General features: G+C 45.4%; 1 protein-coding gene across 5 annotated transcripts in view; it reads left to right on the top strand.

The window, feature by feature from the left end:
* Nudt2 (nudix hydrolase 2) overlaps positions 1 to 13,945 on the top strand; it is a 14,510-nt gene extending 565 nt beyond the window's left edge. Inside the window, exons 2-5 of one of the 5 annotated variants that reach the window (XM_026786552.1) lie at positions 2,583 to 2,653; positions 3,070 to 3,099; positions 10,305 to 10,438; positions 13,310 to 13,945. In XM_026786552.1, coding sequence (XP_026642353.1) covers positions 10,312 to 10,438; positions 13,310 to 13,626 — 444 coding nt within the window. In that variant the 5' untranslated portion in view covers positions 2,583 to 2,653; positions 3,070 to 3,099; positions 10,305 to 10,311 and the 3' untranslated portion in view covers positions 13,627 to 13,945. Of the gene's footprint in view, positions 1 to 2,582; positions 2,654 to 3,069; positions 3,100 to 9,693; positions 9,717 to 10,304; positions 10,439 to 12,097; positions 12,456 to 13,309 lie in introns of those variants that run through there. The other 4 variants (XM_005362010.3, XM_013351824.2, XM_005362011.3 and 1 more) reach the window with 4 other exon arrangements.
* The last annotated feature ends 436 nt before the right edge of the window (positions 13,946 to 14,381 follow it).

A 14,381-nucleotide genomic window follows, 5' to 3' on the forward strand; every position in this document is an offset into this window, starting at 1 on the left:
GTTTTATAATAATATAAATAATATGCGTGTGTGTGCATGCGCGCGCCTTCCTGCCTGCCTGAATTTATGTGCACCAAGTGCATGCAGGTCCCTCGGAGGCCAGAAGGCGTCAGATCCCAGAAGCCGGAGTTAAGGGCAGTTGTGAGCCACCTAGTGTAGGTTCTTGAGAACCGAACCCCAGTCCTTTGGAAGAGTAGCAGGTACTTTTAACCATTAAACTGTCTCTCCAGCTCCCCCCCCCCAAAGATTTTTTATTTTTTGTTCCAACTGTTCATTCTATGAAGGCTGAGACAGTTATAATAAAGTCACAAGACTCCCATCTTAAGAAAAAAAAGCGAAACAGCTTAAATTGAGAACAGTCAAGTTGTCAAACGCAAAATGTTTACTATCCAGTGGGTATTAAGATTAACGATGTTAGAAGTTTGGCATGCCTGCGTTTGAGTAATTACCAAAAGTGTTTCTGGTTTCTAGTTTTTTCCTTTTCTGAAAAAAAAACGGTATCAATGCCTCCCCAGTTGGCGAGGAAGACCGAGTGAGGAAATTAAGGTAAAGCGGCACAGTGCCTGGCAGGTTAGCTTCTCTGTTAAAAAGGCACCGCCGTTATTAAGAACAAATACACTAGCCAGCATGTATGCAGCGCCGTGTGTTCTTTAGTCGAGTGCTCATTTTAGCTCAAAAATCGTCAGTTCACGAAGGGCTGGAGAAGGAATGGTGCAGTCCTTCCTTGCTCTGTTACCAGGCTGGCCTCGAACTCACGGAGATCCACCTGCCTCTGCCTCCCGAGTGCTGGGATTAAAGGTGTGTCCCATCACTGCCTGACTGGGAAAAGAAAAGGGTTTACTGGCTTACTCTTCCACATCACTGTTGATCATTGAAGGAAGTCAGGACAGGAATGCAAACAGGACTGGACTCTGGAGGGAGGAGCTGACGTGGAGATTGTGAAGGAGTGCTGCTTACTGGCTTGCTCCTTGTGGCCTGGTCAGCCTGCTTTCTTAGAGAATCCAGGACCACCAGTGCAGGGGATGACCCCACTCACGGTGGGCTGGGCACTTCCCCGTCAGTGACTAGAAAATGCCCTACAGCTTGCCTACATCTTCCGGAAGCGTTTTCTCAATGGAGGCTCCCTCCTCTCCAGTGAGTCTAGTTTGTTTGAAGTTGACATAAAACTAGTCAAGACATGGATTGTCAAAGTACCTATGATGAAAGCAATTCTTTTTCTCATAAAAAGTATCCAGTTTAGGAAACGAAGAATAGAATGAGATATTACTGAACCTTAGACCTGGTCTCCACTTACCTTGCGGACAGTCTGTAGCACTTCAAATTCAACTCGATTCAAAAGGAAATCCATCCAGTTACTCAAGCCAAACACCTCTTCTGGTTCCCTTGAACTCATGCAATCTCTCAGACAGACAATGAGATATCAACCTTGTCAATGTTAGTTACTTGAGATACTGCATACGCCTCCCTTCTTTCTCATAGGCTCTCTCTTAATCTAGTTTCCTGCCATTTGCAAGCTGCTGAAATAAGCTAATAACAACAGGTCTCTTTGCCTGCAGTTTTTTCTTCCAGTTTGTTCTCCATCTTGCTTACTGCCAAAATGCTTTTGTAAAATGTCAAGCTGACAAAAATACACTTTACCTAAAACCAGTAGTCCTTATTGTCTACAGGATATAAATTAAGCCAGACTTGATGGCATGCCTTTAATACCATCACTCCAGAGGCAGAAGCAGATGGATCACTGGGTTTGAAGCTAGCCTGGTTTGCATAGAAAGTTCTGGGTCAGCAGAGGTCATATTGTGAGATCTGTCTAAAAAAGAAAAAAATATTTAATAAAATATTAAAAACCAATGTAAGCTAAGCTGCTTACCAATGGAACGCCATTCTATGTGTGAGGTCTTTATGATGGTGCTCCAGACTGGGCTCAGTCTGGACACAAAGTATCCTGTATGGGTGTGAGGGCCCAAGTTTGACCCTCACACCCAGGTGAAAAATGCACGCACACATGCACATCCTTACGAGGTACTCCTTTGACCTAAAGCTCTTTTTCACTGTCTTTTTTCCCCTCCCATACCCAGACAGGGTTTCTCTGTGTAGCCCTGGCTGTCTTGAAACTCTGTAGACGAGGCTGGCCTTTAACTCAGAGGTCTGCCTTCCTCTGCCTCTCCTCATGAGTGCTGGGAGTAAAGGCGTGCACCATCACTGCCGGGCCAGCCTGTCTTTCTGTCTTACATACATCCTTATGATGTATGAAACACTTTGTAACATCTGTCTGAATGCCGTTTGCTTTCACTGGACTGTGAACCTCTGGAACGTGAGAGATTTGTAGTGTTCAGTTTCACATTCACCCTTCTGTCCAGCTGTAGAGAACACATTCAGCAGGCAACAGATGGGAAATCCCTCTGTAGGCGCCAGTATCAGAATCACTTAGGTTCCTTCCCATAGCTGAACAGCAGGTGGCACCAAAAGGCCACATAACAAAATTTCCCTAAGAAACATTTTTTGTTCCAACCTTGTTTGACTTTGCCCTGATCCTAGAAGCCGGTGTGTCATTGCAGGTAAAACTCTCCTGTTTTCTCCCTCAGCCAAATAGCCAAGTTTGCAAAGTGATTCAGCAGCTTGATCTCCCAGAGAGGAAGCAGAGGCCCAGAGAAAGGTACAGTTGGGGGACCATTTTCTTTGTTTCTAATATTTTCATATAACTAGGATTTTTTTCTTTTCTTTTCTTCCTTTTATTATTATTACAAGAAAACTTTATCTGGACAGATGCTTCCTTCTTCCTCCAAGAACAAAGAAGGAAGTAGTAGAGGAGGCCATGGGCAGGGAGTCCCATGGAGCTGCTTGGGAGCAAGCAGAGTTGCTCTTCCTCTTCAGGGGCATGTGCAAATTTTCTAGACACCAGATTTAGGCAAAAACCTGTGGTTTTAGGTTCCTATTTTTTAGAAAACAGCAGTGAAGTCAAGGACACCCTTGTCAAATTGGACTTTTAGGAGCCTCAGGAGACACTTTCCCTACCTAACTTGGCTTTGGTTACCTCCATCTTCCCTGCTTAAAACCTGTTTTGTGGAAAAGTTTCAGCCAGACATCCTAAACAGTCTCCAGGTGAGTCCAGATTAAAGACAAAGGAGTTTTAAAACTGGTGGTGATTTTATTAATCACTTGTGCATGTTCTCAGAGCCATGTGTACCTTAAACTCTATTTCATGATAAGCAGAACTGTTAAAAAAAATTACAAGCTTTGGAGTTAGATTTCTCTGGATTCAAATCATATTACCAGCCATTTATGCCACTGGGCAAGTATTTTAATCTTTATGTTTATTTTACTTTTTGAGACAGGATTTATGTGGTCCAGAAAGACCTCAAGTTTATATGTAGTGAAAGCTGGCCTTGATATCCTAATACTGCTGCCTCTCTGCCTTCCAAGTATTGAGGCTACCGGTGCAAGGTGTGTGTCACTAAGCCTGGCTTACTTTTTCTTAAGATCTCAGCTTTAGAAAGGCACATTAGTGCAGGCTTTCGTTTTCATTCGGAAGGCAGAGAGGTCTCCGAATACAAGACCAGCTTGGTCTACATTTCTCCATCTGAGCTATACAGTGAGACCCTGTCTTAAAAATCTGTTTCCTTATAAACTAAACATAAGTCTTAAATGATCGTCCTTTTCTGGGCAGTGGTGGCACCCACCTCTAATCCTAATGCTTAGTGGGCAGAGGATGGATTTCCAAGTTCGAGGCCAGCCTGGTCTATAAAGTGAGTTCCAGGACAGCCAGTGTTACTCAGAGAAACAAAACAAAGAAAAAAGAAAAGAAAAGAAAAGAAAAGAAAAGAAAAGAATCCTCCTTTGAACTTGTTTGTTTGAGACAAGATCTGTAACACAAGTTCAGTCTCCTGAATGCTAGGATTACAGGCATGTGCCACCATGCCTGGCCTTACAGGGTTGCCCTGTAGCAACTTTAGTAGTTAAAAGCTACACAGTGTAGGTGACACAGTCTTGATGCCGGACAGCAGAGTGGCTTGAAACACTGGTTTAAGGGATGTGAGGAGGGCTTAGGGAATCTGTCATGTCAAGACTGAAGGTATGGCTCAGTTGGAGAGCGCTTACCTCACATGTGTGAAGTCTGCGTTCACGCTCTGGCCCCACAAAATAAATAAGCAAGCAAATAAAAATATGTGTTTGTGAGAGCTTTTGCAGGTAACTGCAGTAGCATTCTTGATTAATTTGATGAATTGTTGGACCATGGCAGCATGGTCATTTGTCTGTAACACCCCCCCCCCACACACCTCCCTAGAATATCCTAGACTGAGGAAATTCTGTGTGTGGAGAAAGTCAAGAGCATTTTTCCTTAGCTTCTGGAACCTTCTGATGACATTGAGGTTTTTTTTTCTTTTCTTTTCTTCTAACCACCTCAGGCACTCTGCCACTTTTCTGAAGTGTGAATTGCCTGCTGTCAGCCTGGAGTTCTCACCTCTGCAATCCTGGCTGCAGGCATATTTGCATATTGGATGCTGTGTTCTTTAACCCCCTGAGGTTTGAATACACTTGGAGAATGTATGAGAGCTGAATACTTTCAAGCCCCTAGGTAGTTCCAGCTCCCTCTTCTCCAAAAAAACAGAAAACCAACAATAGCTCCATTGACTTTTATGCAAATGGCACTCTTCAAGAAAACACTGAGCTGTTTCCCAGGGCCCCAGAACATACTTAAACATTTGTTTCAGTGGGAGGTGGGGAAAGAGTTCTGTTGAGTCAATGAACATCTGTTGAGCTGCTGAGCTAGGTCCCAAGGAAACAGACTGAGTCTGGTTCTTTCTCGCCAGAGGTACCAACAGAGACTTACCTTACAAGGGATGCATGCTTAAAGTGGCTTTGTTCTGGGTGACTCTAGCTATACTAGAACTACATTTCCCAGAAATCTCTTTTTTAAGGATGTGTGTGTGTGTGTGTGTGTGTGTGTGTGTGTGTGTGTGTGTGCATGAGTGTTTTATCTGCATATATGTCTGTGAACCACATGCATGCCTAGCGCCCAAGTAGGGGAGAGCCTCCATGTGGATGTTGGGAATTGAACCTGGATCCTTTCCAAGAACAAGTAAGTGCTCTTAAGCACCGAGCCAAATCTCCAGCCCCAGAATCCCCTTCTTAATGGTTCTAGCTCAGTACTGCCCACAGCAAATGTCTGCATGCGATATGGAAAGCTGGAGTGAAACAGCCAGGATGTTGTGCAGCACAGAGCTGGCATGGCTGTAGTGCACACATCTTCATACCAGTCTGCTGACGCGCCTTTCTGATGAAAGACAGCATCTAGGCCTGAAGAAATCTCAGCTCATACTGAATCCTCCTCTTCGGCTCTAAGATGGCCTCCATCTCTGGAGGGCTCTGGTTTTACCCACTGCCATCTGTGTCACCAAGCCTAGAAACATTGAAAGGAAGTCTAGGGTTGTCGTTTATCTTCATGACTTCCAGATGTGCTCACCGTCTCCATGTGCTCTCACGTGCTGTAGTTTCCTTGCTGTCCTCTCCTTCACGTCCAGCCCCGCCCCCAGATTGCTAGTACTACTAGGCTTTAGGCCCAGCAGCAGATGTGGAGGTGACTGGCTTGCATGATTTCTCTACTAGCTCCCAAAATACACAAAATATAAACCTGAGATGGACATAGTTTGTGCTGAGGTAGGAGGATCTCAAAATTGAGGCTAGCTTGAACTACATAATAAACTCAAGACCAAGCATGAACTATATAGCAGTATCCATCCCATCGTGCAAAACCAAGGGCTAGGAAGATAGGATAGTGGTTAGAGTACTTGCCTCGTGTCCAGATCCCAAGTGTCTGTGAGTCAGAGTCCTCTCTGATGGCATCTAATAAGTAGAGATTTATAGAGTTATTACAAGCCTGAAGACCTCACTAAAAAGGTAACACTTGAGCTATTTCCAAAGTTAAAAGTAGAGCCAGGCAGTGGTGGCGCACACCTTTAATCCCAGCACTTGGGAGGCAGAGGCAGGCTGATCTCTGCATTCGAGGCCAGCCTGGTCTACAGAGCTAGTTCCAGGACAGGCTCCAAAACCACAGAGAAACCCTGTCTCAAACAAATAAACAAACAAAAAGTTAAATTAGGGCTGGAGAGATGGCTCAGCTGTGAAAAGCACTGCCTGTTCTTCCAGGGGACCTGGATTCATTCCCAGTACCCACATGGCAGCTCACAACTGTCGGTAACTCTAGTACCAGGGGACCTGACACCCTCACACAGACATACATGCAGGCAAAACATCAATGCATAGAAAATAAAATTATTAGATGGGCATGTCGGTGCACACCTTTAAACCTAGCACTCAGGAGGCAGAGGCAGGTAGATTTCTGTGAGTTTGAGGTCAGCCTGGTCTACAGAGCTAGTTTCAGGACAGCTAGGGCTGTTACACAGAAAGAAACCAAAATAAAGCAAAGAAGTGGGGCCAGCAATGTGGCTTAAGATGTAAAATGCTTGCTGTTAAGTTGGACAATGAGTTCAGTCACTGGAACAGATAAAAATAGGAGAGAATTTCACACATGTGCTATGTCATACCTATAGCCCCCACAACAATAACTATAAATAAGCAATAGTTTTCAAAGGGTTAAGCAGGAAGAGTTGGGGATAGGCTTCTAGTACACACAGCTGGTTTAAGCCAATTGAAAGGGCAATGGGGAGTTCTCCCTTTCTAGAAGATTGTCTTCCCTGTGAGTCAAGCATACATAGAATAAGCATCTTTCCTTAGCTGTCTGATCAGATTATAGGCCAGACTGTTTCTTCAGTGTGGCTTCTTTACACACTGCTAGAATGTACCTTTTCTACTATGCTAAGACTTTCTCCCTACTCCCATTCCTCTCCAAAGGAAATACTAGCCTTTCCTCTTTTTTATGGGTCTACATGGACACCCAAGACCTGTCATTCCTGTCCTTCATGAAGGCATCTTTCTATTCTCATGCTCTATTTTTTTTTTATTTTTGTCTTTATTTTTATTTTCTTTTTCTTTTTTTGAGACAGGGTTTCTCTGTAGCTTTGGAGCCTGTCCTGGAACTCACTCTTTAGCTCAGGCTGGCCTTGAACTCACAGAGATCCACCTGCCTCTGCCTCCCGAGTGCTGGGATTAAAGGTATGCGCCACCACCGCCTGGCCTAGTCTTAGATTTCTAAGGTTTCCTAGGGCTCTGGCATTCATTATATGGAGCTCTTCAAGAAGCAAGAGGAAGGTACCCTACATTTATTACTTTCTAATTGTAGGAAGGATATAGGATCATAGTTTCTACATGAACTCTAAGCCAGTGATTAAAATACTTGTTCAGTAGTTCTGCAGTGACAAGGTGTTTCCTTGTGGCTTCCAGAATGGGAAGTGTTCTCAGCATAAAGAAGGAGTCCAGGAAAATAGAACATGGTGTTTCATAAAAGCCTATGTACTACTACTTTACATATGAATTTTTTAACTCAAAAAAGATCTCATTATACATATTCTGTACCATAATTTTTTTAATTAATATATCCAAAAATATTTTCTTACAGCCAGAACATTTGGTTCTTTCCCATTTTTAATGGTGTGTGTGTGTGTGTGTGTGTGTGTGTGTGTGCGCGTGTGTGCCACAGAGATAGATGTATATACTGAAACGTCACTAACCATTCCCACACCAATGCTTTTAAAAAAGTGATATACCAGGTGGTGCACGCCTTTAATCCCAACACTTGGTAGGCAGAGGCAAGAGGATCTCTGAGTTCGAGGCCAGCCTGGTCCACAAAGCAAATTACAGGACAGCCAAGGCTACACAGGGAAACCTGGTCGTCCCCCCTCCCCCCAAAAACCCCCAAACAACACACACACAAAGAGAACAAAAGCAACAACAAAACACTGAGTTCATTTCTAGTTCTTAAGACCTTCCCACCCACCATTTTAGAATGGTTTGGGTGTCTGTTTGTAGCTTGGTGATAAGCCTAAAATGCATGAAGCCTTCTTTTTGATTCCAACCACAAAAAATAAAAAAAAACCTAAATAAATAAGTAAAAAAAGAAGCAAAAAGGAGAGGAGAGGAAAAGGTGTTTGGTTTATTTGTGAGAAATCCCTAAAATAGCACTTGATAGCAATCCTGAGAATTACTCAGAAGAGGTGTTTGGGCCTGACTCTTATGCCTTTGACAGTCAAGAGTTCCTCTCTTTGTTTATTCTTTTGTTTGAGACAAGGTTTTGCTATGTAGTCCAGGCCGTCCGCAAATCTTCAGTGATCCTCCTGCTTCTGCCTCTGTCGTGCTGGGATTGCCGGTGTGCGCCATCACACCAGCAAGGAAAATAGCACGTAGCTTTCTTTTGGTTCTGCCATCCTACTTCAGTACCTTACTGCCCAGGGTGTTACCCTCCACCTTGAACCACATTCTCCCCTCCTCCCTTTATGGACTTGTCTTTTGTCTCTTGTTTCTCTCCTCAGACACCCCTTCTTTCAGTAAGCCTATGAGAATCCCTCAGAGGAGGTCACATTGTTGCCTATCACATTTTTCCTTTGTGATTTCTTAGCTCTATGTGTGCATGTGCATGTGCACATGCATGTTCCCCTGCACTGCATAGCACATGTGTAAAGGTCAGAGAAGAACTTTTCTGGTGTGAACTCTTTACATGGGTTGTTAGGCTTCTGCAGCAAGCATTTCACCCTTGATTACCCCTTGAGCCATCTCAGTGGCCCCCTTCCAGATATTATTCCACAGAAATCTACTGAGATTTTAGTATGTGCGAGGCACTTTCTAAGTCACTATAGAATTGTATCACAGTTAAGAAGTCTGGAGACAGAGGCAGGTGGAGCTCTGTGAATTTGAGGCCAGCCAGAGCTGCATTAATGAGAAAAAGAAGGAAGAAAACTAAATGGTGATTACGCAGCCCTCATAGCAGCCTCTTTAGGTAGAACTGTTATCCTCCAAGTCTAGGCCCCAGAGTCATGCTGTGAACAATCGTGATAGTGAAGGAGAGATTCCTTCCTTCCTTCCTTCCTTCCTTCCTTCCTTCCTTCCTTCCTTCCTTCCTTCCTTCCTTCCTTCCTTCCTTCTTTTTTTAACCATTGGTGGTTTTTACTGTTCATTTGGACCAAATGCATATTTGACTTAATAGACATGAATGTGAGACTGAAAAATGAACAAAGTGTCATGGTGTATCAGACTACCTAAGTGACCCCACTGGAGTCTCTGCTTTAAGGACTCAGGATATAGGCTGAGGGAAATGGGATTGTGAGCTTAACTGTAACACGTTCCTACTGTCTTTTCTGTTTCAGTGAGTTAGTTGCTGAGTCCCTGTAGTCTCATAATGCATACAAACGAGTCTTAAGTTTCACAGGGAGACCTGGATCTCAGGGTAGAAGTCCCTTGACGCGGGTGGTTATCAGGGTCCTGTAGTAGTTACAGACAAAGCTTCGTCCCTAACCCTGGATGCCCCTCTGTATTAGTTATGTTCTTATTGCTGTGACAAACACCATAACCAAAAGCAACTTGGGGAGGAAAGGGCTTATTTCAGCTTAGAGTTTATAGTTTGTCATGCAGGGAACTCAAGGCAGAAACTAACACAGAGAACATGGAGGAACACTGCTTACAGGCTTTCTCTCCTTGGCTTGCTCAGGCTGATTGACTGATTGACTGTCCTGAAACTGCTGGAACTGACTCTGTAGACCAGGCTGGGCCTTGAACTCACAGAATTCCACCTGCCTCTTTTTCTTCCCTCCTGAGTGCTGGGATTAAAGGTATACACTACCATGCCTGGCTGTTCAGCCTGTTTTATTTGTATGTATATATGTATGTATGTATGTATGTATGTATGTATGTATGTATGTATGTGTGTGTGTGTCTGTGTATATACACATATTTTCAGTTTTTGTTTTTGTTTTAGCTTTTCGAGACAGGGTTTCTGTGTGTAGCCCTAGCTGTACTAGAACTCACTTTTTCCACCAGGCTGGCCTTGAACTCAGAGATCTGCCTGCCTTGGTCTTTCCAGTGCTAGGATTGAAAGGCTCGTATCACCACTGTCTGGCCAGCCTGCTTTCTTATACCACCTACCTAAGGATGACCCCACCTTCGGTGTGCTGGGTCTTCCTACATCAACCATTAATCAAGAAAATATTCCACTTGCCTACAGACTAATCTTCTAGAGGCATTTTCTCAACAATAGCAAAACTAAGAAACTAACCTCCATTTCTTGGCATGCTGTCTGTCCTTTTGTGGGTTGAGATCACTGTTAGCCAGTCCTTCCTTCCTATTCTCCAGCTATGCCCCATGTGTGGATTTTCCTGTCGTGTATAGCTTCCCAGTGTTTCACTTCTTTAACTTCATAGATAGAGCATGGCCCTGAGAGCATGTGGCTTGATCATCTTTCGAAGACACCTTATTCCCAAGGTGGACAACAGCACAATTGAGTTTCTGCTGCTGCAGGCATCAAATGGCATTCATCACTGGACTCCTCCCAAAGGTACGGGCACAGGGGTTAGCTTTTTGGGGAAATGCCGAGCTTTGCTCAGGAATCCACCCTGACAGACTCCCTACAAGGCTTGTTTCCCAGTAAGGGTACAGCAGGAGGAGGTGGGAGAGGCAAGAGCACTTAATCTTTTCTATGTATGAGGTCTCTAGGCCAGCCCGGACCTAGAAATAGGATTCTGCAGCTGACCCCAGCAGACAAAGCACCTGGTGTATTTCTGTCATTCACCTGTGCTCCAGCCCATGCATGGCTAGACAGGAGAAGAGCCACTGGGCCAGGACTTGGGACTGTCGAAACTGAGTAAAATGACTGCTGTGTGCCTACCTTTCTGAGTTTTTCATCTATCAAAGTAGAGCTTGACTTAAAAAATCCCATGTTTTCTTCCTGCCCTTTTTCTGATTTAACTTGATAAGATCCTTTGCTTCTTTGTTTAGTGTTCCCGTCACTAGGGTTTTCTTTTGTGGACCACACATCCAGGGGGTATGAGTTTCGGGGCTGTTGAGGCGCAGAGCAGCTGCCTTTCCTGGTCATAGGCCACTGGCATATTCTGGCAGGAATGGAAGGGTCCTTCTCAGACCAAGAGGCCGTGAAGATCATAGAGACCTTGGGCTTGTAGTCTCAGCGGCCCCCTTTGCCTGGCTCCTCACTGAGCACCCGGGACAGAGCTAGTCAGGTCTTCAAAAGGCAAAAAGGTGAAGAAAGTCCAGTGGCCTGAAGCCTTTGACATGGCCAAGATGTATTTGTAAGTAGGTTTTCATTCACTAGCATTCTGGATGCTATTTTAAGGGTACAAAAGATCCCCTTGGATGTTCCTAAAAGAGAAGGCAGGCTAGGTGAGAAGAGGTGAACGGAGTGTCCCCTGAGCCCGTGCCATCTGAGTATGTATTTTCATAACTCTTCTTGGAAGCCCACTCATGCTATTGGGTGTGTCTTACTTTTTCTGACTGCCTCTTTTTCTGTTAATTCTGATGTTGCCGGGCAATGGTGGCTAACACCTTTAATCCCAGCAGAGGCAGAGGCAACCGGGTCTCTGAATTCAAGGCCAGCCTGATCTATAGAACAAGTTAGTTCCAGGACAGCTAGGACTACACAGAGAAATCCTGTCTTGAAAAGCCAAAAAAGGAAAAAAAAATTCTCATGCTACACTTACATTAAAATGTCTTCATTTAATCCAACTCTGCTTCAGATGGGGATGAAGCCATCTTTGATTGAGGCCATTGGGATGGTCCCAGTGAGCAATAACAGATTGGCTCTGGCACTTTCTGGGATGAGGCCCCAGAGTCAACAGCCCCGACAGATAAAAACAGAAGGGTAGGATGGGGAGGCATAGACAGACAGCTGAGATTGAAAGAAAACAAGACATGGCAACAGAAAAGAAGTTTTTGCACATTTGAGTTGCACAGGGAAGAACAGGGTAAGAGAGAGGTGCCACAAATACTGTAGCTAGGAGTGTTCACACTTACCTTCTGATCACCAGAGTCACATTGCGGGAGTGTTCACACTTATCTTCTGATCACCAGAGTCACATTGCGGGTCCTCTCACTTGGAGATGTCAAAGGACCTCTCCTAATCATCTTCGTCTCTGACCTGGGATGAAGTTACCCTGCTAGCATTGGTGGGCAGCAGACTGAAGAGTTCCTGGGCGGGTATCCTAAGATTTGCAGATAGCTGTGTGGGGGTGTGCACCCTGAATCAGTGTCTTCTGGCCCCTCCTACTTTTCTTCCTCAATACATTATCAGTGCGGTGTGTGCACACTGTAGGAAGTGGTGTGCACAAAAACTTTCTCCAGAAGCTGGTGGCTAGAATGGATTCCAGAAGTGCCAAGTTCCTATTTTCCTTTCAGCAGCCTCTAGGCAGCTGCCCAGACCCCTGGGAGGTAGAACTCCCAGTGTATAGCTCCACCTTCAGGCCAACGAGGGAACAGCTGTCAGTTCCTGCTGCTCATGAGCTCCTTCCTGACTGAACTAGGAGGGCCCCTCAGCAACTTGCCAGAGCCAGGAGGAGATACAGGTTACCAGAACCCTTCCATTGCTTCTGGGCCCTTCTGGGACACTAAGAATTTGTGGGAAAGGCCTAGGGGTAAAGCTGGGGGCCACCACAGTCTGCAGAGCTTCAAGTGTTGCTGCAACAGTTTCTTGGCAGCTGTCGGCTTTGATTTGGGTCTTGCCAACAAATTTTCTTAGAACTGGCTCTTGGCTTGTCCGTAGTCTTAAGTTCCCATCACGACTTTCCCTGTGAGTCTGAAATCTGGCCTTGCTCAGTTAGGAGGATGAAAACAATTTGAGAACGCCTTGATGGCTACTTGGAAACAGCTGCTGGGGCAGCAGTGCGGGGCTTGCGCCTGTTTACTGTAGAGTGTTGAGTCCTCACTGGGGCTTTCAGCTGGCCCCCACTCTGCCAAGAGACTGCCTCTTCTTGGAAAATTACTTTAAGGTCTCCAAGAAAAGGGGTCCCTGTGAGTAAAATAGGGAGAAAACTCAAAAGAATGGGAAAGCAGAGATCTGAGGAAAGCCATCTCGCGGACACCAGAAGGCAGTCCATGTTCTGGGATGGGGCTGTAGCTTAGAGGTAGAGCGCCTTCCTCCTGTGCACACAGCCCCAAGTGTGACACGTGGCACAGCAATAACGAAGCAATATCTGAATCTGACCTGCCAAGCACATTTTTGTCACTCTCTACAAAGATGGAGTAGGAAGGAGGGATTTCTCAGACCTGAGAACCGGCAAGGTCTGCCTTACAGCCTCCCTAGGGATGTTAGGGTACTGTGACCCGCAGCCTGCCTTTAGCCCAGGCACTCCCAGGAAGGTCCCTGGCTTTCTACCACCTGTCCTGGAAGTCAGATTCTTCTTTATTTCCTCCTACCCAGGCCATGTGGACCTTGGAGAGACTGACTTGGAAACAGCCTTGCGAGAGACTCGGGAGGAAACAGGCATAGAAGCAAGCCAGCTGACCATCATTGAGGGATTCAGAAAGGAGCTCAACTATGTGGCCTGGGAGAAGCCGAAAACAGTGATTTACTGGCTGGCAGAGGTGAAAGACTACAATGTAGAGATCTGCCTCTCCCAGGAGCATCAAGCCTACCGCTGGCTGGGACTGGAAGAGGCCTGCCAGTTGGCTCAGTTCAGTGAGATGAAGGCAACACTCCAAGAAGGACACCAGTTCCTCTGCTCCACACCGGCCTGAGCTGACCAGAACAAATGCTTCCATTGCTTCCTTGAGGGTCTCCTGAGATGAACCCACCCTCCTATCCAGGGAAGGATGCACTGGTCTTTGCCATGCTATGGCCAAGAGCAGATAGGTTGGTGGAAGTAAAATTAATTTGGCACTCTTGGGTGAGGGCAAGGAAGCCTCGGATTCAGTCCCTAGCATAGACAATAATTACTTTCAAAATAAGAGCAAGCTAGAATTTTAGCTAAGTTAAAAAGCAAAGAAGGGTAAAAAATTTTAAATGCCAGCCCCAGTAAGTGTATCCTTGTAATTTATAAATAAACTTCAAACAGTTTACATAGCCTTTTAACCTGTGTGCTTATTTCTTGGAATCATTCCATTGGTTGGGAAAAAGAAAACTGAAGGCAGTGGTGGTGCACACCCTTAACCCCAGCACTCGGGAGGTGGAGCAGGCGGATCTCTGTGAGTTTGAGGCCAGCCTGGTCTACAGCGTGAGTTCCAGGGTGTCGTGGCCCACGAGGGCCCAACATAAATTCCCTAATTCCTTAACTCAGCTGAACCGGAGTCGCGAGGAAACAAACTGACACAGCTTACACCGTCATCATGGAAAAGGCCATTCTCTCGTTTATTGTCCCAACATTTTATATACCCACACCAAATTGAGCGGGGAGGGGGAAAAACATATTACACCATCACCTGGGCAACCAGGCGCCTGGGCTTGAGTCACATCCGCATCTGGCAGTCAGGTAGGCCTTGAATTAGCATTTCTA

Source organism: Microtus ochrogaster, linkage group LG5 (assembly GCF_000317375.1).
Source record: "Microtus ochrogaster isolate Prairie Vole_2 linkage group LG5, MicOch1.0, whole genome shotgun sequence".
NCBI classification, from domain to species: Eukaryota; Metazoa; Chordata; class Mammalia; order Rodentia; family Cricetidae; genus Microtus; species Microtus ochrogaster.